We start from the raw sequence: 22,040 nt of genomic DNA, 5'->3' as shown, positions 1-22,040 counted from the left end.
TATTATGTAAGTATGTTTATTATCATCATCATCCTCCTCATTATAAAATCTTTCGAGGCAGGAATAATAGCCAATAGCAGACGTCTTTTGTGTGCCTGTTGTATTTGAGGCTCCAAACAAAGATATTTTTACTGCATCTCATTTAGTTGTCAGGACAATCCTGCTATTATTCACATTATTAGAGGAGGAAACCAAAATGCACAGTCTTTACCATGTATAATTTTAAGAACCGGAATGAATGATGCAGTTCTCACAACAATCTTGTGAAGTCAGTAGCCTTGTGGTGCCCATTTACAAATGAGGAAAGCTGAGGACAGTGAGATGGGGTGACTTCCCCAGGTCTCACAGAGGCTAAGCAAAGGATCTGAACCCAGTGCTAGGGTTCTTACCCATTTTACTTTATTGTCTTGATATATAGTAAAATCTAATTATAACAAAAAACCAGTCCCTGAGGGCCAGCTTCCCCCAACCACCACCAAAGTTCTAACCCTCCTTCTCCCCAGGGGCTGCCTGAGCCACTGAGGGCCACTACTGGGCCACTGCTTTATGCAGATGAGCTCCCTGGGTTTTGTAAACAGGAGAGACCTGAGAGGGGTAAGCGGCTCCTTTTTGCTTTCTTGCTTAGGACTTTCCATGGCCTGAAGGCGCACTGGCTCCCCCCAGCACCCCACTGGCTCTCGGGGAGCTTGTTCCCTAAAAGAGGCCTCTGTGAGGCTTGGGGGCCCAGTGCAGGATACCACACACACCGGGGCCTCCTGCCACACATATACCTTCATGCCTCTGGGCCTCAGTTTCCTCACCTGTCAGTTGGGCTAATTTGGAATAGTCCCTACATGGGGCAGCAGAGGGGCGGGGGGTGGGTCATGGGGAAGATCCCATGAGGAGACCTTTTAGAGCCTATGATATGGTAACTTATTGACACAGGGAACTTACTGATAATATTAAAATTATTAACATGTAATGGTATCTATTTAAAGTTATACAAAACAATATCTTGCACTTCAATAAAATTCTACATAAAACGTTAAATGTATAGGGGCGCCTGACTCACACAGTTACTTAAGCCTCCAGCTCTTGATTCCTGCTCAGGTCATAAGATCAAGCCCCGTGTCCGGATCCCCAACTCAGCATGGAGTCTGCTAAAGTTTCTCTCTCTCCCTCTGCCCCTCCCTGTGCTCACTCTCTCTCTAACACAAATAAGTAGGGGCCCCTGGATGGCTCAGTCACCTGTATCTGTCTTCAGCTCAGGTCATGATCCCAGGGTCCTGGGATCGAGCCCCGCATCAGACTCCCTGCTCAGCCAGCAGCCTTCTTCTCCCTCTGAGGCTCCCCCTGCTTGTGTGCTCCTGCTCTCTCTCTGTCAAATAAATAAAAAGTATCTTAAAAAAAAAAAAGAAGATAAAATAAATAAGTAAATCTTTTTTTTTAATGTCAAATGTATAATAGGTTGGTGTGTGTCATATATTTAAATATTGATATACTGATGCAACTATCATATACAACACATAAGTTTGTATCATATTTTTGAATTATATAATGCATAATTGGGGCGCCTGGGTGGCTCAGTGGGTTAAAGTCTCTGCCTTTGCCTCAGGTCATGATCTCAGGGTCCTGGGATTGGGCCCCTATCGAGTTCTCTGCTCAGCAGGGAGCCTGCTTCCTCCTCTCTCTCTGCCTGCTTCTCTGCCTACTTGTGATCTCTGTCTGTCAAGTAAAAAATTTTTTTAATAAAATCCTTAAAAAAAAAAGAACACACACACAAAAATATATATAATGCATAATTATATAATTATATATTTAGGCTAATATAATCACACAGTGCAATGTAACTATGTTTATACATGCTTGCGTATTAAATATTAAATTTTTCCTCAGAATTTAATGTATAACAAAATTATTCTGTGTCATTGTACATTATATCATAAGATATTAATAGCGTTTCTTTTTTTTTTTTTTTTTGGTCAGTCATCATGATGTGTTTTAAGACCTAGCCGTATTGCTCCGTGGACACCTGTTCTGGGTTTGTGGGGGCTTTGCAGGACTTCCTGGTGATTCTCCTCTTGGGATGGCACCCAGGCTGCCCCTAGCTCATAGAAGGATCTGTATATATCCCTTTACGAGACTGGGAGCAAATGTCCTGGTATGCACACCCAGGAGCTAACTGAATTCAACTAAGTCGTGCCAAGTGGCCCTTGGGAATCAGAGTTCCCAGGGCCCCACATCCCCAATCTCCACTTGACATTTTCCAGCTTCCAACCTTTGCCAGACCAATGGGATGACTCACTGTTGTTTTAATTTGCACTTCCTTGATCAGTTACCAAGAATTTCTAGCATCCTCTCAGGTGCCTGTCAGAGTCCTGGGGTTTCCTGGTCATTTGCTCACCCTCTTGGCCCATTTTTCTATCAGAGTGGCTGTCTCTTTTTCTTGTTGATTTGCAGCTGTGCCTGTCACCTTCTAAAGATTTGTTTCTCATTGATTTTTTTTTTTAAAGATTTTTTATTTATTTATTTGAGAGAGAGAGAGATCACAAGTAGGCAGAGAGGCAGGCAGAGAGAGAGAGAGGGAAGCAGGCTCCCTGCTGAGCAGAGAGCCCGATGTGGGACTCGATCCCAGGACCCTGAGATCATGACCTGAGCCGAAGGCAGCGGCTTAACCCACTGAGCCACCCAGGCGCCCTCTCATTGATTTTAAACCTTGTAAAATACCTGTTCCCACTCTGTCATCTCATTTGATACTTGTCCCATGGTGTCCTCATTAAAAGAAATCTTTATTCTGATATTATCAAGTGCCGATGCCTTATGAAGTTTTGTGGTTTGCTTCAGAAGTCTTTTCCTTTGTGGTTGGTGGTGTTCTTGGGGGTGTCAACCATCCCTCCAGTCCTTGAGAGGGGCACTTGTACCAATCTCCTTTCCTGACGCTTCTCTTGGTCCCTGGGGGTAGGGGGTGGGGTGTGGACACACCACAAGCTCTGCTCAGCCCGCATGTTACATCACCTGGTGCGATGCAGGGGCTGGGGAGATGGACTGAGAGACAGACAGACAGTGCGTCATGGCCAGCCCCACTAGAGACTTGGTGAGTGGGGGGAGGGGGAGGGGACGGGTAGAGAGGCAGGGAGAGGAAGAGAGATTGGGCCTGAGACTATACAGTATGTCATGTCACGGAAAAGTTAAATGGCATGAGCTCTGTGCTTGTCTAAATGTTCCGGCATGGAAAAAATAATCCATGGTGACTTCTCTTAGTGAAAAGAAGAAAGGAGTAAAAATATCCATCTAGGAGAGCTCTGGTTGAACTAACTAGCACCGAGGTTGGGCAGAAGCGTATTAATTATGATGACCCATTTATTCTGCTCCTGGGTATCTACCTACAGCACGGCGCACTTGAACATTCAGCAAAGACCAGGTGCTAGAAGGTTCACGGCAGCCTTGTTCACAACAGCCCCATGCCAGAAGCCACGCGGCTGTCCGTGACAGGAAAACTGCTCAATAAAGTGTGGAAAAGTCACACAATGCAGGAACGAAAAGGAATAACTATAACCAAGTATAACATGCAAGAATCACAAAAACATGATTATCAAGGGGAAGAAGTCAGACACAATAAACTATTCCATTTAGAAACAACTCAACCCCCCCCCCCCCCCGGCAAAACTACCCTGCTAGAAATCAGGCTAGTGGCAGCTTTCCAGAGGCAGGGCTGGGACGGGGCTTGTGCAGGGGACTCTGGGCAGGATGGAAAGTTTCTGTTTCTTGATTTTGTCACTGTCACGGAGATATGCTCAGTTTATCACAACTCATGCACCTAAACCCTTTGGATTTGTGCTTTTTCTGTACATCAGTTTACAAATGACAAGCATGACACATTTAAGAAAAGAAAAAAAACCGCACATACTCAAAAGAAAAGTCTGCGTTTCTATGAGCACGCATTTGTGTACCTAAACAAATGTACAGCCAACGGAACAGATGAAACCCAGCAATATGTGATACCGGTCTCCCCTGCCTAAGGGGGAAAGGGCCCCCAGAGGGCTTACCTCCATCTATAATGTTTTTCATAATAAGATAAGTCTTTAAGATTGTGTGATGATGAAATGGGTTGATATTTTAAAAGCCCTTAGAACACTGTGTGGCATACAGCAGGCACCACTTAAGGGTTTGTTACAACAAAAGTAATAAAGTGAAAATGTTTTGTGGTACACAAATGGTACTCTTACAAAGAAACCAGGATTAAAAGAAACATAAGAAGAAATATACAAGGTATTATGTCTCGTGACTTTCCATTCAAACCTTTGTGTCTTACATACACCAATATATCCTTACAGAAATGTAGACTTTCAGAGTACATATTTTTACATAAATGTGTCATAATAGCCATACTTTAAAAAAAAAAAAAAACTGCTCTCCTTGAAGTACAGCAGTGACAGAACCGAGAATCACGGGTCTAGAGACCGAAAGATGGGGGAGATAGAGAGAGAGCCCGCTGGGCGACTGGGGGTGGGGGCGGCAGCACCGGAAACCTCAGCCTGAAGGGATCCCCATGTGGGGGAGGGGGGACCTTTGGTCTCTCCCCAGCCTCTTCCTTCCCCCTGGCCTGGGGCTGGGTGGGGAGGGGCAGTTCCTCTTTCCTTCCCAAGCACTGAGGAGGCCCCAGCTCCCAAGGGGCTAAGAAGCTGGAGCACTGGGGAGGGGGAAGAACTGAGCCAGACTCTTGCAAGACCCCCTCCCCCTACCAGGAAACATGAACAGGAAAGACAGCAAGAGGTGAGAGGACCCTCCCCAAGGAGACCGGGAGCACCCTAAGCCCCTGGGCCTCTGGCTGCACAGGAAGGCTGGGCAGTACTAAGGTAGCCGGCAGGGGGTCGGGCTCTAGGGACAGGAGCTGGAGCAGGGGCAGGGGACACAGGTGAACAGTACTTCAGGGAGTCCAGGGCTGCTAGGGCTGGGGCTGTGTGTCTGAGCATCTGAGGCTGGTCCTTGCTGTCTCTGGAGTTTCAGCTGCTCTGTATCCCCTTCTGCCCGCCCCCACTCCTCCTTGCTCCCTAGATTAGGTGTCTCTGTCCTCCCGGGGCTCTTCCTGGTATCCCTTGCTGCCCCCTGCTCCTAAACTGGAAACTCCAGGCTCCTGCTGGGCCCTGCCCCAGGGGAGGGGTGTATGACGCAGGGCAAGGCAGCTCTCCTGCTTCTTAAACCCCTCCTGGCTGCTCTAGGCACTATGAAGAGCAGACCGTCCACTGGTAAGGGCCTCGCAACTTCTGGAATGGGCTTCCCATGACCTGGACAAACTTGCTTTCCTGTCCTCCCAGGGGCGATGGTGGCTGGGTCCCTAGCCTGAGTAGCTCCTCCAGCCTCCTCTGGCATGTCTCTGATGGGTAGAGGGGTCCCCTCCCCATAACATCCAGCAGTTTAGTGGCGGAGACCTGGCTGCCTCATTTTCTGGCTGTGTGACCTTAGGTAAGTCACTTAATTGTTCCATGCCCCAGTTTCTTCCTCTGTTAATAGAATAACACCCCTCCCCCCCAGAAGGGTCTAGGAAGTCCTCAGTGAGACAGTCTGGAACAGTGGTTCCCAAGCTTGAGCATGCATCAGAACCACCTGGAAGGTTTGTCAGTGGCACCTGACTGGCTCAGTCGGTGAAGCAGATGGCTCTTGATCTCAGGGTGGTGAGTTCAAGCCCCACGATGGGGACAGAGATTACTTAAAAATAAAAAGTCTTTAAAACACACATAACACTGGGCCCACCTCTAAAGTTTTTGAATCTGTAGGTCTCTGGTGGGACCTGAGAATTTGTTGGTGTTTTTTTTTTAAGATTTTATTTATTTATTTGACAGAGAGAGAGATCACAAGTAGGCAGAGCAGCAGGCAGGGAGAGAGGGGGAAGCAGGCTTCCTGCTGAGCAGAGAGCCCAACGTGGGTCTCGATCCCAGGACCCTGAGATCATGACCTGAGCTGAAGGCAGAGACTTAACCCGCTGAGCCACCCAGGTGCCCCGAGAATTTGTATTTCTATCTGGTTTCCAGGTGTTGCTGGTGGTACCAGTTGGACTATGCTTTGAGAACCACTGATCTAGACAAATGCACAAGCCTCCGCCCAGCACATATTCAATGCTCAGTAAATGCCAGCTCAAGAACACTCAGGACTGATTCTCTGAACTCTTAGGATGCACCAGGGACATGGCAGTGCCCTTGTGATGAGGGTCGCCTCACTTCTGCTTTCACTCTGTACCCCAGGCCTGGCTTCTAGTTTGCCCCATCACATTCTCTGTAACTCAAGTTCGACTTCCCCATCTCTGGCCACTTAACAGCTTCAGCAAACCAAGTCCCTTATTTTTTTTTAAGATATTATTTATTTGTTTGTTTGTCTGTTTGAGACAGAGAGAGAGCACCTGCACGAGTGGGGGAAGGGGCAGAGGGAGAAGGAGAAGTGGACTCCCCACTGAGCAGGCTTCAGGTGGGGCTCCATGCAGGCCTTGATCCTAGGACCCTGAGATCATGACCTGAACCCAAAGCAGACAACCAACTGAGCCACCCAGGCACCCCAAAATAAATCCCTTATTTAGCATGTTTGAAAAGCAAAGCATTGGATGTTCATAATAAATTCCTGGGTAAAGTCCAAGGATGACAGAAACTGAAGCTCAGAGACATTAAGTGACTAGCACAAAGTCACACAGCCAACATAAATTTCTCTAATCCCATTCTGTCTAACCCTTGTGGAAGCCAAGCCCATTCAGCCTGGATTCTGCTCCCTCCTTCCTCTACCATCCCTGTCTCTCCATTACCCTCTTTCCCCAACCGGAACACAAGCCTCAGGGAGGCACAAGGCAGAGCGAGGGTTATTTTTAAACTTTCCTTGAAGCTGCCTCACCCCAGGGACCCTGCCCAGCTCTGAAGAGCCCTGGTGAGGCCACTTTGCACCCATATCTTCTCTCCAAACCTAGTGACCCAGGCTGGCGACTCAGACTCAGGTCCTGCCAAAGTACTGGCTTAGGGGAGGGGTCTATCACATTAGGAGGTGGTCCAGGTTGGGGAGGATGCCAGATGGACTCTCAGGGGTCTGCTGCTTTCATGAAGCCTGGGGGAAGGAGGGACCACCACTGGAGAGCAAAGGGGAATTCTGAGGAGTCTCCCTGAAGGCAGAACCTGGCAAGGACAGGAAGGAATGATTGGGGGAGTGGGGGTAGGAGAGGTGGGATGCTGGTGTCCCATGATTCCCTGGGAGGTCAAGAGTCATCCCAGGATTCTGCCAATAGCAAGTGTCTCCATAAGGCCTTGGAATTATATAGCCAAGGGGAATTTGGGGTCAATGCCTGGAGGAAGGAGTTCTTACAATTCTCTGGAAGGTCCTTTCTAATCCTGGGGGTCTTCTCCGTGATTTCCTTGGGGTTCGGGGTGGTCTGGAGACTCTTTTCCCCTGATTCCCTGAAGGGGGCAGGAGTAACCCTTTGAGTTTGCTGGTAGGAGAAGGCTCCCATGATCTGGAATACTCCAGGGGTTTTCTCCCATGATGTCCTGGGGTTTTGGGGTCAAGAAGAATTCTGGGGGTCTGCCCGAAGGACGGAGTTCCCATGATTTCCCGGGGGCTGTGCCCACAGGAAGTCCCACCAGGAATGCCCAGGAAAGACAGGGGGGCGGGGCCGGCCCCGACAGGCCCGGCGCCACAAGACGTGCCCCAGCCCACGGGAAATCAGCAAGGTCATGGCTTCCATGGCTCTGGGCATGCTGAATGAGGGCGGCTGCAGCGAAGACGAGATGCTGGAGAAATGTATTCAGTCCTTCGGTGAGTATCCCCTTCCCTGGCCAGCCGCCCCAGTCCTAAGGTGGCAAAGCAGCCACCTCTCTCTAAGCCTCAGTTTTGGGTGGGGGGAGGTATAAAGTGGTAGCAAGGGTGTGTGGAATGAATCTCAACCACAGCATTCAGGATGAGAGAAACACACACATTTCTTTTTCCTGAGATGCGGAGGGGGAGGAGGTCTGATGCTATTTCCATCTACACCGTGACTTGCCAGGTGCTATGCTGGTCTCTGCCCAGTACAGACAAGCAAACCGAGACACCCTCAGGAGGCCAAGCTGCCTGTCCTAATTGATGCAGGGAGAAAGAGGGAGAGCTGGAGTTCGAACAAGCCAATCCCATGGGCTCTGGAGACCGTGCAGTCTCTTGCCCAGGACCCATTCCAACACAGAGTCCCCTTCTCCCGCCCCTAGACTCAACAGGCAGCCTGCGCCGTGGGGACCACATTCTCAACATGGTACTGGCCATGCACAGCTGGGTGCTGCCTTCTACCCACCTCGCTGCCCGTCTGCTGACCTTATATCCTCCCAAGGCCATGAGCAGGGCATGGAGGGTAGAGGGCAGAGACCCGAGAGTCGGGGGAGATGGGGACAGGGTGAACAGACAGGTTTGGGATGCTGGATATCAGAGCCTTGACCGGAACTCAAGTACCAGGAGGCCACAGGGAACACACAGGAACAGAGGCGGCTCCAGATCTGTCACCTGCTCAGGTAGGGCTGGGCCCAGACCTCCACTCCCATGGCTTAAGACACCTGTCTTGTTCCCTACCCCCAAAAACACCTCCCAGAGATTCCCCAGACTGATTCCTCACAGACCTACTAGCCCTGCTCCCCCAAATACCACTTCTGAGATAGGCCTTGTTTGGTTCCTAGGACCCTCCCCGTCTTGCTCCTTAGAGCCCTTACCTCTTAGAGATCCATGACCAGATCCAAGAGACCCTCTCATAACTGATGCCCAGCGACCTCCAGCTCTGATGCCCCAGCCTCCTGTATGCCCTGGCCTAACTTTTAAGACCACTCTCACCTTGCTCCCCGAACATCTCACCCCTCAGAAGCCCCAGTTTAGTTCTGGAGACCCACCTCCCACTATTCTGCTTCCTAGCAATCCCACCTCCAAGAGGTCCTCCCAGTTTCTCTCCCATTGAGTCCCTGGCCTGTGGTTAGAGGCCCCCAGCGCTAAAGACAGCCCCGTCTGGTGCCTCTCCAAACCCTAACCTTCCAGAAACCCCCAGTCCAGTACCTAGAGACTCCTCAGCCCAAGAGACCCCTTTCAGAGAACTTCCCCATGCCTAGCCTCATCTCACCACCTTTAAACCACCCTCAGATACTGGCTGACCCAACACCCTGAGACTGTACACCAGGAGCCTCAGTTAGAAGAGGTTATAGGTCGCTTCTGGGCCACTGTGGAGCAGGAGGGCAACTCTGCCCAGAGGAGCCTGGGAGACTCCTCCAACCTGTGAGTCAGTCACTCTCCACCCCCATTCTGTCATCTCCCGCCTCACCCCCACATCCTCCACCCTGTACAAGACCCTGCCCGATACCCTGCCCCTCTTTGCTCCCAGCCTGAGCCCCGGTGGCCCTGGCCCCCCGCACCCCATGAGCAGCCCAGGCCTAGGCAAAAAGCGCAAAGTGTCCTTGCTTTTCGACCACCTGGAGACCGGGGAGCTGGCTCAGCATCTCACTTACCTGGAGTTCCGGTCCTTCCAGGCGATCACGGTGAGGAGTCCCTTCCCCCACCTGGGGGTGACAGGGAGTGGGGCGGATCCCAGAAAGACTCAGAGGACCCCTATATGGGCATTAGGCATATATCTCAAACTCTCAAACATGGGGGCTAGAAGGTTCGGAAAAGTAAGTTAAGCTGGCTGAGGACAGAACTCCTGGGTTCAAATCCATCAGCCCCTTCCTTATCTGTGTAACTTTGAATTAATTTCTCAGCCTCTCTGGGACTCAGACTTCTCATTTATAAAATAGAGATCATAAGACTTCATTAGATGGTTGGGAGAATTAAATTAATATGTCCATTTAAAACTGCTTGTCAGGGAGTGCCTGTGTGGCTCAGTCAGTCAGCTGACTGACTCTTGATCTCAGATCTTGATATCAGGGTTGTGAGTTCAAGCCCCACATTGAGTGTGGAGCCTACTTAAAAAAAAAAAAAATGCCTGTCACAGTGCCTGGCACACAGTAAGTGCTCAAAATATTTTATTAATTATTCATTTATTCAAGAAGTATTTAAGTTCACTGTGCCTCAGTTCCATTATCTATAAAAAGGGGAATTTAACACCTCCTGCCTCATAGGATCAGTCTTTTGTCCAGAGTGAATGCTACCTGGTAGAACGATCTGTAATTGCCATATTTTGCCATATTTTACCCACCCACATGACAATTTCGTATGCTTCAACCTATATATAAGTATTAGCTATTGCCATCACCACTTCAAGGGAAGGCGGTGATCGGGTTCCTTAACGTGGAAATTTCCTGATCGAAACACAGAGTGCAGGACGCATAGGTATGAAACGCTGACTCCTTGAGCAGAACAAATAGAAATTGCTTTCATGCCCTCTTTGCCATCCTTCCCTTTGCTCACTGAATACCAGACTGGGTTCACACCTGTGTGACCCTAGGCAAATTATCCTCTCTGTGACTCAACGGGCCTCGTCTCTAAAACGCGAATAATACAGTAGGGTATTCACTCGGTAGAGTTGATGCGAGGATTAAATTCGTTGATAAGACAGAGGGCTCAGAACGGTGCTTGACTTTATTTAAACATTTCTCCTCAGCGGGAAGGGGCGCGGTGATGTCAAGGACATGTGACAGCCAGACTAGGACCCCAGAGGTCCTAACTGCTAGGGGGATGGGCCTGTGAGGGCAAGGCCGCGGCGCCACTGCCCACCCTGACGCCCACCTCACCCCCAGCCCCAGGACCTGCGGGGCTACGTTTTGCAGGGCTCCGTGCGGGGCTGCCCGTCCCTGGAGGGATCCGTAGGGCTCAGCAACAGCGTGTCCCGCTGGGTGCAGGTCATGGTGCTGAGCCGTCCCGGACCCGCACAACGCGCGCAGGTGCTGGACAAGTTCATCCAGGTGGCACAGGTGAGGCTCACCCAGAGGGGCTGAGAGGCTGAAAGAACCGCCGGGCGCAGATATCTGACTACCCCCCACCCCCCACCCGCCTCGCAGTCCAACTGCCAGGCAGTCACTGGTGCTGACTAGCCCCAGCGTGACGTCATCCACATCCTGGCCCCGCCCCCTTCGCATCACGCCCACCCCGACTCCGCCCCTGAGGTCCCCGTCCGGAGGTTCTAACCCGGGACTGTGACTGCACTTCTTCCTTGACCTTGATATCACCACGTCAAACCCGCCCTGGCCACATTTGGTCCTTGACGTAGCTGTTGACGATGTCCTCCCTTGGCCCGTCTCCCAAGCCTTATGCCCGAATGTTCTGTCCACAGGGCAGCGAAAGCGTCTCTGGCAGGCCCCTACGTTTGTGTCACCCCCCCACCTCCGTCTCTAGGTCCCAGCCGTCCCTTCGGGACAGACTGCATGCCTCCCTCCGCATCACGTCAGGTCTCTCTATGGCCCAGCCTCATTGTGTCACAACCTCTCTCTTCCCCTTCCCTAAATAGATACCTTCGCTCCTTTCTGGAGAAAAGGGAAGCCTCCTGCCACCACCGTGGCCACACCCCTCGCGTACTTCCTCTCAGGCCACGCCCTTCCTCTAGCGTGGGCCATCTCCTTGCCTTGCCTTGCCTGTGCCCGCCCCACGGACCTGGAGATTCCAGCGTCCGCTGGGGGTCTCCTGGGTCAGGGGATCTTCCATTCCTTTCTGGCTCCACCCCATCCCCACAGCGACCTCTGCCCTGCAAACTTGGAAAAGGGGAGGTTGAGGCAGTTGGCCCTGATGCTCAGCTGACCCCACACTTGTCCCTCTAGTTCTGCTGACGCTTCCATTTCACTCTGGCCCCATTCATCTCTGCCGGGCTCCTAACTCCTGCCCAGAACCCAGGCCATCTCCCTTCAGCTGTCTGACTCTCAGAGCAGTCTGACCCCAAGGCGCCTGTCACCTGACATCTGTCTGAATCCCTCACACCTGTCTAATCCTCAAACCTGTCTAACTCCTCACACTTGCCTAACTCCCGCTCCCCAGTTTTTTCTGACCCCATGTCAATCTGTCACCCGCCTGACCCCCCACATAATGCCTGTGCACCTGCTTGCAGCCCATTCCTTCCTGACACACCCACTCCCACCTCCTGCCACTTCACTTCCTGCCACCTCCCACCTCATGCTCACAGTGGCCCATACCCACACATGCCTGACATCCCAATTCAACTGGGATGTCATCATGGGAACCTCCATTTTGCCTCTCCTCCATGTGATACCCACCATCTCTGCATCACCCTCCCTTCCTAGAGGCTCCGCCAGCTGCAGAATTTCAACACACTGATGGCCGTCACAGGGGGCCTGTGTCACAGTGCCATCTCCAGACTCAAGGACTCCCATGCCCACCTGAGCCCTGACAGCACCAAGGTGAACCCCCACTATTCTCCCCAAAGTTCCAGCGGTCAATTATCCTGAAAGCCCCATACTTTTCCCCCATCCCCTCCATCCTTACCCAGGGGCCCTGGAGCCACCTAGAGATCTTGCCCCTCCAAATGGGACAGAAGCCCAGACTGTCCTCCTCTGCCTTTCTTCCTCCCTCTTCAAGCATGCACACCTCACAATGACCCCTCTCCACTGTTTCCAGTCCTGAGCAGGACTGGAGGGAGACAGATGAGAGAGAAGGTAGCAGAGAACTTGGAGTCCCAGTTGGGGACGGAAATGATGCCCCTAAGGACACCAAATTTAGGCCACCCATGGGAGGAGCACAGGTTAGGCGTGTCCCAAGAAGTGTATGGGGAGAGTCTAGTGTGGGGGTCAGGATCTGGCAGGAAATTAGGCTGGAGATGCCCAGGGGAAGATCCTGTTGAGATCTTTAAGCTGAACTAAGGTGTCTGGGCTTTATCCAGAGGGCAATGGGGAGCTAAGAAAGGTTCAGTAATGATGACAGCACTCATCAGATTTCAGTTTGGGGGGGGGGAATCACTCTAGCCTGGGGAATGGGTGATATGGAGCTTTTCTGAGATGGGAACCCAAAAGAAAGAGCAGTTTGGGGGGAAGGAATGCTGAGGCCAATGTGAGACATGGAGGTAGATGTCCAAATTACTCCTGGGCCCCTGGGAGTGCAGAACCCAAATGGGAGGCTGCCAGGACACCCCCCTCCAGGGGGCAAAGGAAGCAGTAATGGCCTCCCTCACAACACCTGCCCCCCCCCCCCAATATGCCCTCCCACACAGGCCCTGCTGGAGCTGTCTGAGCTTCTTGCTGCCCACAACAACTACGCCCGCTACCGCCGGGCCTGGGCTGACTGCACAGGGTTCCGGCTGCCCGTCCTGGGTGTACACCTCAAAGACCTGGTGTCCCTGCACGAGGCACAGCCCGACAGGTTGCCTGACGGCCGTGTGCACCTACCCAAACTCAACAACCTCTACCAGCGGCTGCAGGAGCTGGCAGCCCTCCAGAGGCAGCACCCCCCATGCAGCGCCAGCGAGGACCTGCTGCACCTGCTCACGGTGAGCCACCCGGCCCCGCCTAGGCTGGGGGTCCAGAGACTGTACCTGCAGGCTCTGCAGACTTAGAGTCCTGGGTGCAGGAGGGTCCGTGTCCTTGTCATGCCCATTCTACAGATTGGGAAACTGAGGTCCACAAGGTGAAGTCACTGATCTGCTGTCGCACAGCAGTAAGACCCAGATTCGAACCCAAGCAGGTCAGCCTCAGAACCTGTGTGTTACCGTATGTTAACCACCACACTACATCTTCAGACTGGGAGCGTGTGGTTCTGGCTGCATTCTATTTATATAATTTTATATATGTATTCTCTGCCCATGGATATAGAAATTGAGAGAGACTGGGATTCTGAAGGCCATGGAGTCTAAGACTGATTTTCGGACCCCAAGACAGGACCAGCTACGTAATTCGCAGTGCCCGGTGCAAAATGAAATGTGGGGCTCCTTACTCAAAATTCTTCAGAATTTCAAGACAGTGACAGCAGGGCATTAAGTGAAGTAGGGTCCTTCTGAATGTGGGGCCTGCTTGTGAAGCTGACCTTGCCCTAAGATGACTGGTGCCCAAAGCTCTGTACTCTGCTGATTCTAGAAGGCCATCGAGCCCAAATATTTACTGAGCACCTGCTGTGAGCCAGACACTACTTAGCACGTTGGGGGGGGGGGGACTGCTGTTCTTGTGGGGCTGACTTCCCAGTAGGAGAGACAGCCAATAAAACAAAGTAAATGAGTAAATCATATGGTCTTTCAGAGGATAAGTGCTAATAGTGAAAACTAAAGTAGAAACCAGCAAGGAAAATCATAGGGGTTTACAAGTTTAAACAGGACCCAAAATAAGCCTCAGTGAGAAGATGGCATTTCTAGACTAGGAAAAGGGGATGTGGAGATGGACCGGGGCCTCGGTGGGAGAGGGGAGCCTAGGAGTCCCCAGAAAAGAGGGGCTTTGGGAAGAGGATGAAAATGGGGATCCAAGCAAGGCACAGGCCGTAGGTAGGAGGATGGAGACAAGGATCGGTAACGCCCTTCCCACCCTCCCACCCCACAGCTTTCCCTGGATCTCTTCTACACAGAGGATGAGATCTATGAGCTTTCTTACGCCCGGGAGCCCCGCTGTCCCAAGAGTCTGGTAAGAACTGACCCCTGCCCCGTGCCCACCAGCCCAAGCCCACACACTGACTAACTGTTCCTCTCTGTCCCTGCCCCAGCCACCCTCCCCCTTCAAAGCGCCCCTGGTGGTGGAGTGGGCCCCCGGTGTGACACCCAAGCCCGACAGGGCCACCCTGGGTCGGCACGTAGAGCAGCTGGTGGAGGTAAGGAGGGGACTGTGGCCTGGCCACAGGGGGCCAGGAAGGAAGGCATCGGTACAGTCCTGACCCAGAAGAGATCCAAGGCCAGGAGGATCATGGTTTGGCCTTACTCTTTTCCATACTCTTCTGAAGTCTGTGTTCAAGAATTACGACCCTGAAGGCCGAGGAACCATCTCTCAGGAGGACTTTGAGCGACTTTCAGGCAACTTCCCCTTCGCCTGCCATGGGCTTCACCCACCCCCCCACCAGGGGTAAGTACTCCTGACTTCTAGGTCCCCCAAAGATGAGGACAGTGGGGCTGCTGGGACTCCTGGGAGAAAGGGGCCAGTCACGCTGAGGTACAATCTCTGCCCCTAGGAATGGCTCCTACAGCCGAGAAGAGCTGACAGGCTACCTGCTCCGGGCCAGCGCCATCTGTGCCAAGCTGGGCCTGGCCTTCCTCCACACCTTCCAGGAGGTCACCTTCCGCAAGCCCACCTTCTGTGACAGCTGCAATGGCTTTGTGAGTGCCCTGCCCCTCTATCGGCCTTGCGACCCATCTCCCCAGGAAAGTCCCAGGTCCTGACTCCTCACAGCCCGGGTTCTGAAAGCCAGCCCTGCCCGAGAGGGTTCCCAGGCCCCAAGCCCCAGATGGTCACCAAATTCCAGAAAATTCCCCAGTCTCAAATAATCCCCACATCTCATATAGACCCTAAACACTGAATATGCCCAGAGTCTAGATAATGCCGAAATCCCAGATGATCTCCATCCTGGATCGCTGCCAAACTACGGATATCCAAAACCCTAGATAATCCACAGACCTGGGTGGATCATATCCAAGCAGAATCCCTTTCCAAGTCTTCAGACTCCAGAAAATTCAAACCCTGGATAATTTTCAAATTCAAGGCATCCTCAAACTCTGGATAACAGACCGATCTCTCAATCTCCAAACGAAGACTAATTCACAAACCTCGGATTACTTCCCAAATCCATGTTTTCATTCACTTCCTATTCACGGAATACCTCCTGCATGCCAGATTGTTCTAGACTTGAGGGCTGTGGAGGGGGGCACACAACAGAAGACACAACAGACACCATCCCTGCCCATAGAACTCATGGTTCATTAATTCCAGATTTTATCTAATATCCCAGATGACTCCCCAAACTTTCAATAACCCCAAATTCCTTTAGTCCCCACTGAAGCCTTGAACCTTGAGAATTTCCCAGACGGTCTCCAAACTCCCAGAGACCAACCCCAGCCCCATCCAGAGCCCTCTTTTCCCCACAGCCTATGTCACCAATTCTGCTTTCTCTTCCCAGCTCTGGGGTGTCACCAAGCAAGGCTACCGCTGTCGGGGTAAGTGAGGCCTCAGTGGTGGGAAGGGAGGCCAGTACCTACAGGCCAGATGAAGGGGGTGCCCAGGCTGGGCCTCTGCCCGCTAACTGCTGACCTTCCCCCAGACTGTGGGCTGTGTTGCCACAAACACTGCAGGGACCGCGTGAAGGTGGAGTGTAAGAAGAGGCCAGGGGCCAAGGGCGATGTGAGCCCCCCTGGAGCCCCCGTCCCACCCACACCGGTTCCCCATGCCAGCTGCGGTAAGACCCAGGGTGTGGCTGCCCTGGGAAGGGGGCGTGATAGATGGGGATATAAGTCCAAGGTCATGAGGCCTTTCCCATCATACCCACATTCCTCTCATCTATCACCCTACAAACAGGCTCAGAAGACAGTCTGTCCTACACACTATCCCTGGAACCTGAGACAGGGTGCCATCTTTGCCACGCGTGGACCCAGACAGAGCCCCCGCACCTGGAAGCAGAGACGGTAAGGAGGAACTGCCCCGCACAGTCACCTGGATACAGGGGAGAGCCATTTGCTTGGGGGGAAATCCAAGCTAATTTGGGGAAGCATAGGAAAGTAAAAAGATGCAAGAGTCCTGAGTTGTATGGGCAGGAGGGTACAGATCGTGGTTCATTTCTAATGCTGACTGAAAAATAAAATTTTCAGTATGTTTGAGTAGCGGGTAGCCACTAGTAGAACAGAAAAAGGATTTTAAGGAGAAAAACAGAAAAAGAAAAAGGCAAGGAAGAGGCCAACCACACCAGGAATTGTAACTGTTGTCAGTGGAGGAAATCTTACTCTGTGAAGGTAGAGACCTTCGGATTGAGTTCAAAAACCAGAACATCCGGCGGAGTTTTCATTCATCTCCTAAACAAAGTCGGGGAGAAGCTCGGCCTGCCCCTGGCAGCGCCCCAACTCCTAGATGCTACCCCCCACCCCCTCCCACTCCCATGACCCAGTGTCTTCCTCCTTCCAGGTGCCTCTCCCAACGACCGCCTCGCCGCCTTCCCAGTCCTCCAAGCTGAATTCCTAGCCCCCGCTTGGGTCTGCTGTGTCTCACCTTTCCCCAGAGTCAGTCCCAAGTCCTGTTATTCAGCCTCTGGCAGGACCCCCCAAAGGCACTGCTGCTTTCCCAGCCACACCACCTTCGGTAAAGAGTTCATCATCTCTTCCTTGGGAAAGTGATTTTCTTCCTTTGCCTCAGAGTGGCCACAACCTATACTCCCGTTTCCCCGTACTTCTTACCTGTATGGTCTCGTGCTGGATATGTGCAGACTTAGGTATTACCCCATCACCTCCTTACATCTCCATTTTACAGATGAGGAAGCTGAGGCCCAGGGAGGTTAAGCTGCTCCCCAAGGTGGCAGAGCCCCTAAGTGTTGGAGGCAGGACTCAAGTCCTCAGAGAAGAAAGCTCCTCACCAGTATGTTACACTGACAGTCAGCACAGGTCAGGCCAGGCACTTATATTCCTAACTCTGGGGTTCCAGAGACAGGAGAGAAGGCTAAAGTAGAGGTGGAACAGGGAACCTGTGAACACCTGAGTCCCTCCCCTGCTCAGAGCCCTTCCATATCTCCCTCTCACTCAGGGAAAAAGCCAGAGCCCTCACTGTGGCCCACCTCCCACAATCTGTTCCATCACCTCTCAGACCTCACCTACCACCACTCACCCCCTTACTCATCCTGCTTCAGCTACACTGGCCTCTGTGGTCCCTGAACATGCTGAAAATACTCCTACCTCAGGGCCTTTGCACTGGCAGTTCTCTCTGCCTAGAATGCGCTTCCAGAGGCCCATAAGGCTCACTCTTTGGGACTTAGGTCTAATGTCGCCTTCTGAGAGAGGCCCTTCTGACCATACTCAAAGTTGCAGTGCACCCCGCAGTCCTGCTCTTGCCTTTTCTCCGAAGTCCTTAACCATCTAACAAACTATCCTTCTTATCTATTTATCTTGTTGAATGTCTGCTCCTCTTCACCAGCAATTGTCAACTCCAGAAGAGCAGGGGTTTTATAATCTGTATTTTTTCACTGATGTATCCCTAGTGTTGAGAACAGGGCACATGTTGGAGAAGGCACATGGCAGGTACCTGAGAAGTCTTTGTCCAATGCCTCCATGTCTCCTTCCCCGCGCCCACAGGAAGGGAAGGACGTGTTGCTAAAGAGGAGAGGACTATGAGGGTCAGAGCAACAGCGGTCTGTTGAGACCCAGAGGACAAAGACATCCCTACCCCTCCCCAAACCTGAGCACCCCTGACCTGCCCCCCACCCAGAGATAGGTCCTATAGCTGTCATCAATTAAATTTATTTTCCAGAGAACATGGTCCTTGTTGTGGAGTGGGGGATGGGGGGAGGACATGTGGGACCTTAGGAGCAGGAGATGTGGGGCCTGGGAGTCAGATGTCAAGAAAAACTCAAAGTGACTCTCAAGGATTACCCATGGCATCAGCATGTCACAAAGGAACCCCCCCAACCCAACCACTAGTCCCCCTTTATTTCTTCTTCTTCTTGCGACCCCAGTTCTGGTGGCCTGCCTTTCGTCCACCTCCGTCCTCTCTTCTGCTCTGCCAGCTGGGCATAGGAGCCTCCAGCTCATTTGGACGGCCCCCCCGGTCTGGCACGTTGCCCATAAGCACCTGAGAGTTGATGAGACTTGAGTTTCAGGGGAAAAAAAAATGAACAAGGGGACCAGAGAGCCAAGTTTGAAGGCCAAGGATGTGGGGCCCTTCCCCACTCCTAGGCGCCCACCTTGTTGATGGCACAGCAGGTCCCTCGGCGGGCAGCCTTGCTGGTGGCCGGGACAAGACGAGACAGGTCTGCTCGGGCAGCCAGGACGTGTGCGATGGAGACATCTGATTCTGGGGTCAGAGCCTCTCGAATTGGGATCAGCACTGCCTTCATGGCTTCTCCTTGGGCCTGGGGAGGGGGGCATGGAGATGGTGGCCAAGAGCCCTCCCCAGGTGGGGTCTGTCCCCTTGCAAGCATCTCTCTCTCTCTGCTTAGGGCCTCACATCCCACATTGCTAAATACGAAGTATAGCTCTGAAGACACTCCCAGCTCGGAGCTGGGAATTCTAGAATGCCCTGGGCCTCTAAATTCTAGAATTTCCTGGAGGCCCTGAAATTCTAGAGCCCCAAACCTTACCAGATTCTAGGAAATTGCTATAAAGTCATATTCCTGGCCCTCGTTCTTCCTTCCTGTAGTGGTAGCCCCCACAACTGGGCCTCCCTGCTCCTGTCCAAGTCCTTTTCCCACACCTCTGCCCGATCACTCCAGTGGAAAGACGATGTCGTGAGGTCCAGGCGTTTCAGGAGTAGGCAGCGGCGGCAGCAGTACTGGTCTCCCAGCCTTTGGCACAGAGACTCCAGTGCCTCCTGAGGAAAAGGTCTCAGTCATGAGATAGGTCTCACTCCCATCTCCAGAGAAGGATGCTGTTGGCATACAGTCCTACACAGTCTTACCCATCTGGGTGCGTCCAGGGGGAAGCTGAGGAGGGGCTGCAGGAACCCTGGGGGCAGGGAAGGCAGCAGCTCAGAGATCTGACGGGAGAAGGGAGGCTGAGGTTGACCAGGCAGAAACTAGATGTACTCTCCGTGGATTCCAGTTCCCCATGGCCCTGAGGACCCAGGCCTTGGAATCAATAATGGTGGTCACAGCTCTAGAAAAACATCCCCGTGGCTGGGCACTCTGGCCAGAACCGCTTTTAGAGAAGGACTCTACCCCTACAACAAAAGCGGGGGGCCCCAGTACGGAAGGGACCTCCAGCTCCCTACCTTGTCGTGTAATTCCCACAGCAGCCGGCTGGCGGCGGTCCCAGGCGTTGGCCTGGGCAGCCCCAGAGCTCGGAGGGTAAGGACCAGTTCCTGGACCTCCTCTGCCCCCTCCCCACAGGGCGGTGCAGGGCTGGGATCCAGCCGGCGATACAGAGAGAGGAGGCGGGCAGCCTGGAGCTCCGAGCAGAGAAAGCCTAAAAGGGGAAGGGAGTGCTGCAATCAAGGAGGGCTGCGGTCCCACCCACCCCGGCCAAAGAGCTCCACCTGGTTCAAAACCTCCAGGCTTCCAATCCTCAGGCCTTCTAGTTCCGCCCACCTAGAACCCTGGCTCCACCTCCAGAATGAGCTTCACCCACTCGGAGCCCCAGTCCCCCACTCCGAGCTCCCGTCCCCCGCTCGGACTTCGAACCCCGCCCACATCAAGACCCCCTTCCGGCTACATCAAATCCAACCCACTTGAACTTCGAGACACTCGGGCCAAAATTCGAACCCCACCCAACCTCGAACTCTCTCGCCCGCCTCAATTCTAACCACGACCCCTGGGGTGGGGGGCGAACCCTGGCTCCGCTCGACTGTGCTGAGCCCGCCCCTCCGGAGGCCAGAGAGCCAAGTAGCCTCGCCCACTTCCGCATCCCCGGCTCACGCAGCAGGCGCAGGCACGCGCCGGGCTCTCCCAGCTCCGCCGCGCCCTCTCCGCCGCAGAGCGCGCGGTCCGGACAGTGCAGCTCCTGCAGCAGGACGGCCAACTGTCGCAGGAATTCCTCCTCCGCGTCGGGGCCTGCAGGAGGCCGGAGAAGTCAGGCCGCGGCGGCGACCCCCGCAACCCCACCCCTCCGGGCCGCCCGCTCCACACGTACCGTCGCCGGCCCTCAGCGCCTCCGCGCTCTCTCCTCTCTCCCGCTCCAGGGCGCCCAGAGACGCCAGCTCTGCCGCCAGCCGCGCGCACAGCGCCCTGAAGTCTGGACACGAGGGGCCCAGCGACGGCCCCCCCGAGAAGCCCTCATACCTGTGGCAGGGCGAGGCAGCGGGAGGGGGTTGGGAAGGCCAAGAGCAATTTCTGAGGGCAAACCTGTCCCTTCCCGTACCCCCGCTTCCACCACTCCCAGCCACACCCCGTTCCCCTTACCCCAAGGCCAGCAGGTCCCGGGCCACTGAGGCCCCCTCCCGCGCTTCCGCCTCCGCCCCCTCCATGAAAGCTTCGCCTCCTCGCCAGGCGCGCGCCCCCTGCCGGCCGGCGGGAGGCCCCGCCCCAGGAGCGGCGTGCGCTGTCGGCGCCCTGCAGGCTCCGACCAATCAGCCCCTAAGGGCCTTCGGCGTTGGATTGGTGCAGGCGGCCGCAGAGCCCGCCCCCAGGTCAGCCGGCGCTAGGAGCTAGAGCTCCGGGGTTCCGGTAACCTGGTCTAGACCGTGGAAAAGCCCCGGGTCTGTAAATCCAGCGCGTGCATTCAGGATCCCAGCTGTCGCGACAGGCCAGCGGGTGTCGCTATTGCAGCGACTTAGAAAAGGCTTTTTTTTCCCTCAGTATCGCTCAGATGCCCTCTGCTCTTGAGGCAGATTCTAGTGTTGTTCTCCCAACTCCGCTCCAAATGCAGAAACTTATTTCCTCCTTTCCAGCGTAGGGTTGGAATTACGTCAGGGACTCAGGAAGCCCGGCTCGCCCCCTCACACACACCCGCCCTCGTCATCGGTCACAATGCACCAGGGGAGCCTTCACCCCTCTTTCTCCCTAGGTCTTGGAGAGGGAACAGGTGCAATATACTGCCGTGATTAAGAGAATGCTCTCTGGGAGTCAGGCACACAAGGGTTAGGGCTTGATTCCACCACTCCCCCCCTCTGTGTCCCCGCCAAATTGCTTCCCATCTGTAGAATGGGAATAAAACTTACCTTTTAAGAGTTGTGAGAATGAGAGTCCTGTATGTAACTGTTTAGAAGACATATAGGGTACTCAGTTAAACCATATATTGAACATTTTGTGTGTGCTACTAGGCTAAGTATCTTAGATCCGTTTTAGGGAGGAGAAACGGAGGTTCAGACAGGCTAAATCAGAATGAATGTGTGGTGGTGCTAGGACTCAAATTCACATCTAACTCCAAAGTCCATGCTTTTATCACTTAACATAGTACTGTTAGTACTGTTACTGTTTTGGTTGCTGTTGTTAAAATTATAATTCTCTATAGTGCTACCTACCCCAAGGCCGGGTACTGGTACTTTTGTTGACCTTAATAAAATATTAAAAATTGCTCCAGTCAAAACCTTGGAATGGCAGTCTTGATTCTTTTC

At 53.2% G+C, this 22,040-nt stretch overlaps 2 protein-coding genes across 5 annotated transcripts; one reads left to right on the top strand and one right to left on the bottom strand.

Annotated features, from left to right (window-relative positions):
* The first annotated feature begins 4,621 nt into the window (after positions 1-4,621).
* RASGRP4 (RAS guanyl releasing protein 4) lies at positions 4,622-18,144 on the top strand. 2 transcript variants are annotated; one of them, XM_045989239.1, is made up of 17 exons: positions 4,622-4,752; positions 7,580-7,764; positions 8,190-8,295; positions 8,424-8,486; positions 9,100-9,231; positions 9,338-9,491; positions 10,689-10,862; positions 12,180-12,296; positions 13,103-13,378; positions 14,415-14,495; positions 14,575-14,679; positions 14,809-14,927; positions 15,034-15,178; positions 15,976-16,012; positions 16,117-16,251; positions 16,371-16,477; positions 16,971-18,144. In XM_045989239.1, the coding sequence occupies exons 1-17, from the start codon at positions 4,730-4,732 to the stop codon at positions 17,025-17,027; spliced, it is 2,016 nt and encodes a 671-aa protein (XP_045845195.1). In that variant the 5' UTR covers positions 4,622-4,729; the 3' UTR covers positions 17,028-18,144. The 2 variants fall into 2 exon arrangements, with proteins under 2 accessions (XP_045845195.1, XP_045845197.1); XM_045989241.1 differs by lacking the exon at positions 4,622-4,752 and adding an exon at positions 5,314-5,442.
* A 132-nt stretch (positions 18,145-18,276) lies between these two features.
* FAM98C (family with sequence similarity 98 member C) lies at positions 18,277-21,004 on the bottom strand. 3 transcript variants are annotated; one of them, XM_045989243.1, is made up of 8 exons: positions 20,887-21,004; positions 20,618-20,766; positions 20,385-20,538; positions 19,761-19,954; positions 19,449-19,495; positions 19,245-19,361; positions 18,736-18,903; positions 18,277-18,623 (listed from the first exon to the last, which is right to left on the bottom strand). In XM_045989243.1, the coding sequence occupies exons 1-8, from the start codon at positions 20,949-20,951 to the stop codon at positions 18,480-18,482; spliced, it is 1,038 nt and encodes a 345-aa protein (XP_045845199.1). In that variant the 5' UTR covers positions 20,952-21,004; the 3' UTR covers positions 18,277-18,479. The 3 variants fall into 3 exon arrangements, with proteins under 3 accessions (XP_045845199.1, XP_045845200.1, XP_045845198.1); XM_045989244.1 differs by having other exon boundaries at positions 18,277-18,639; positions 19,449-19,526; positions 20,404-20,538; XM_045989242.1 differs by having other exon boundaries at positions 19,449-19,526; positions 20,404-20,538.
* Between the last annotated feature and the right edge of the window lie 1,036 nt (positions 21,005-22,040).

Source organism: Meles meles, chromosome 19, assembly GCF_922984935.1.
Source record: "Meles meles chromosome 19, mMelMel3.1 paternal haplotype, whole genome shotgun sequence".
Taxonomy (NCBI): domain Eukaryota; kingdom Metazoa; phylum Chordata; class Mammalia; order Carnivora; family Mustelidae; genus Meles; species Meles meles.
The sequence above is the reverse complement of the archived record's forward strand: the minus strand, read 5'-3'. Positions and strand labels throughout refer to the sequence as shown.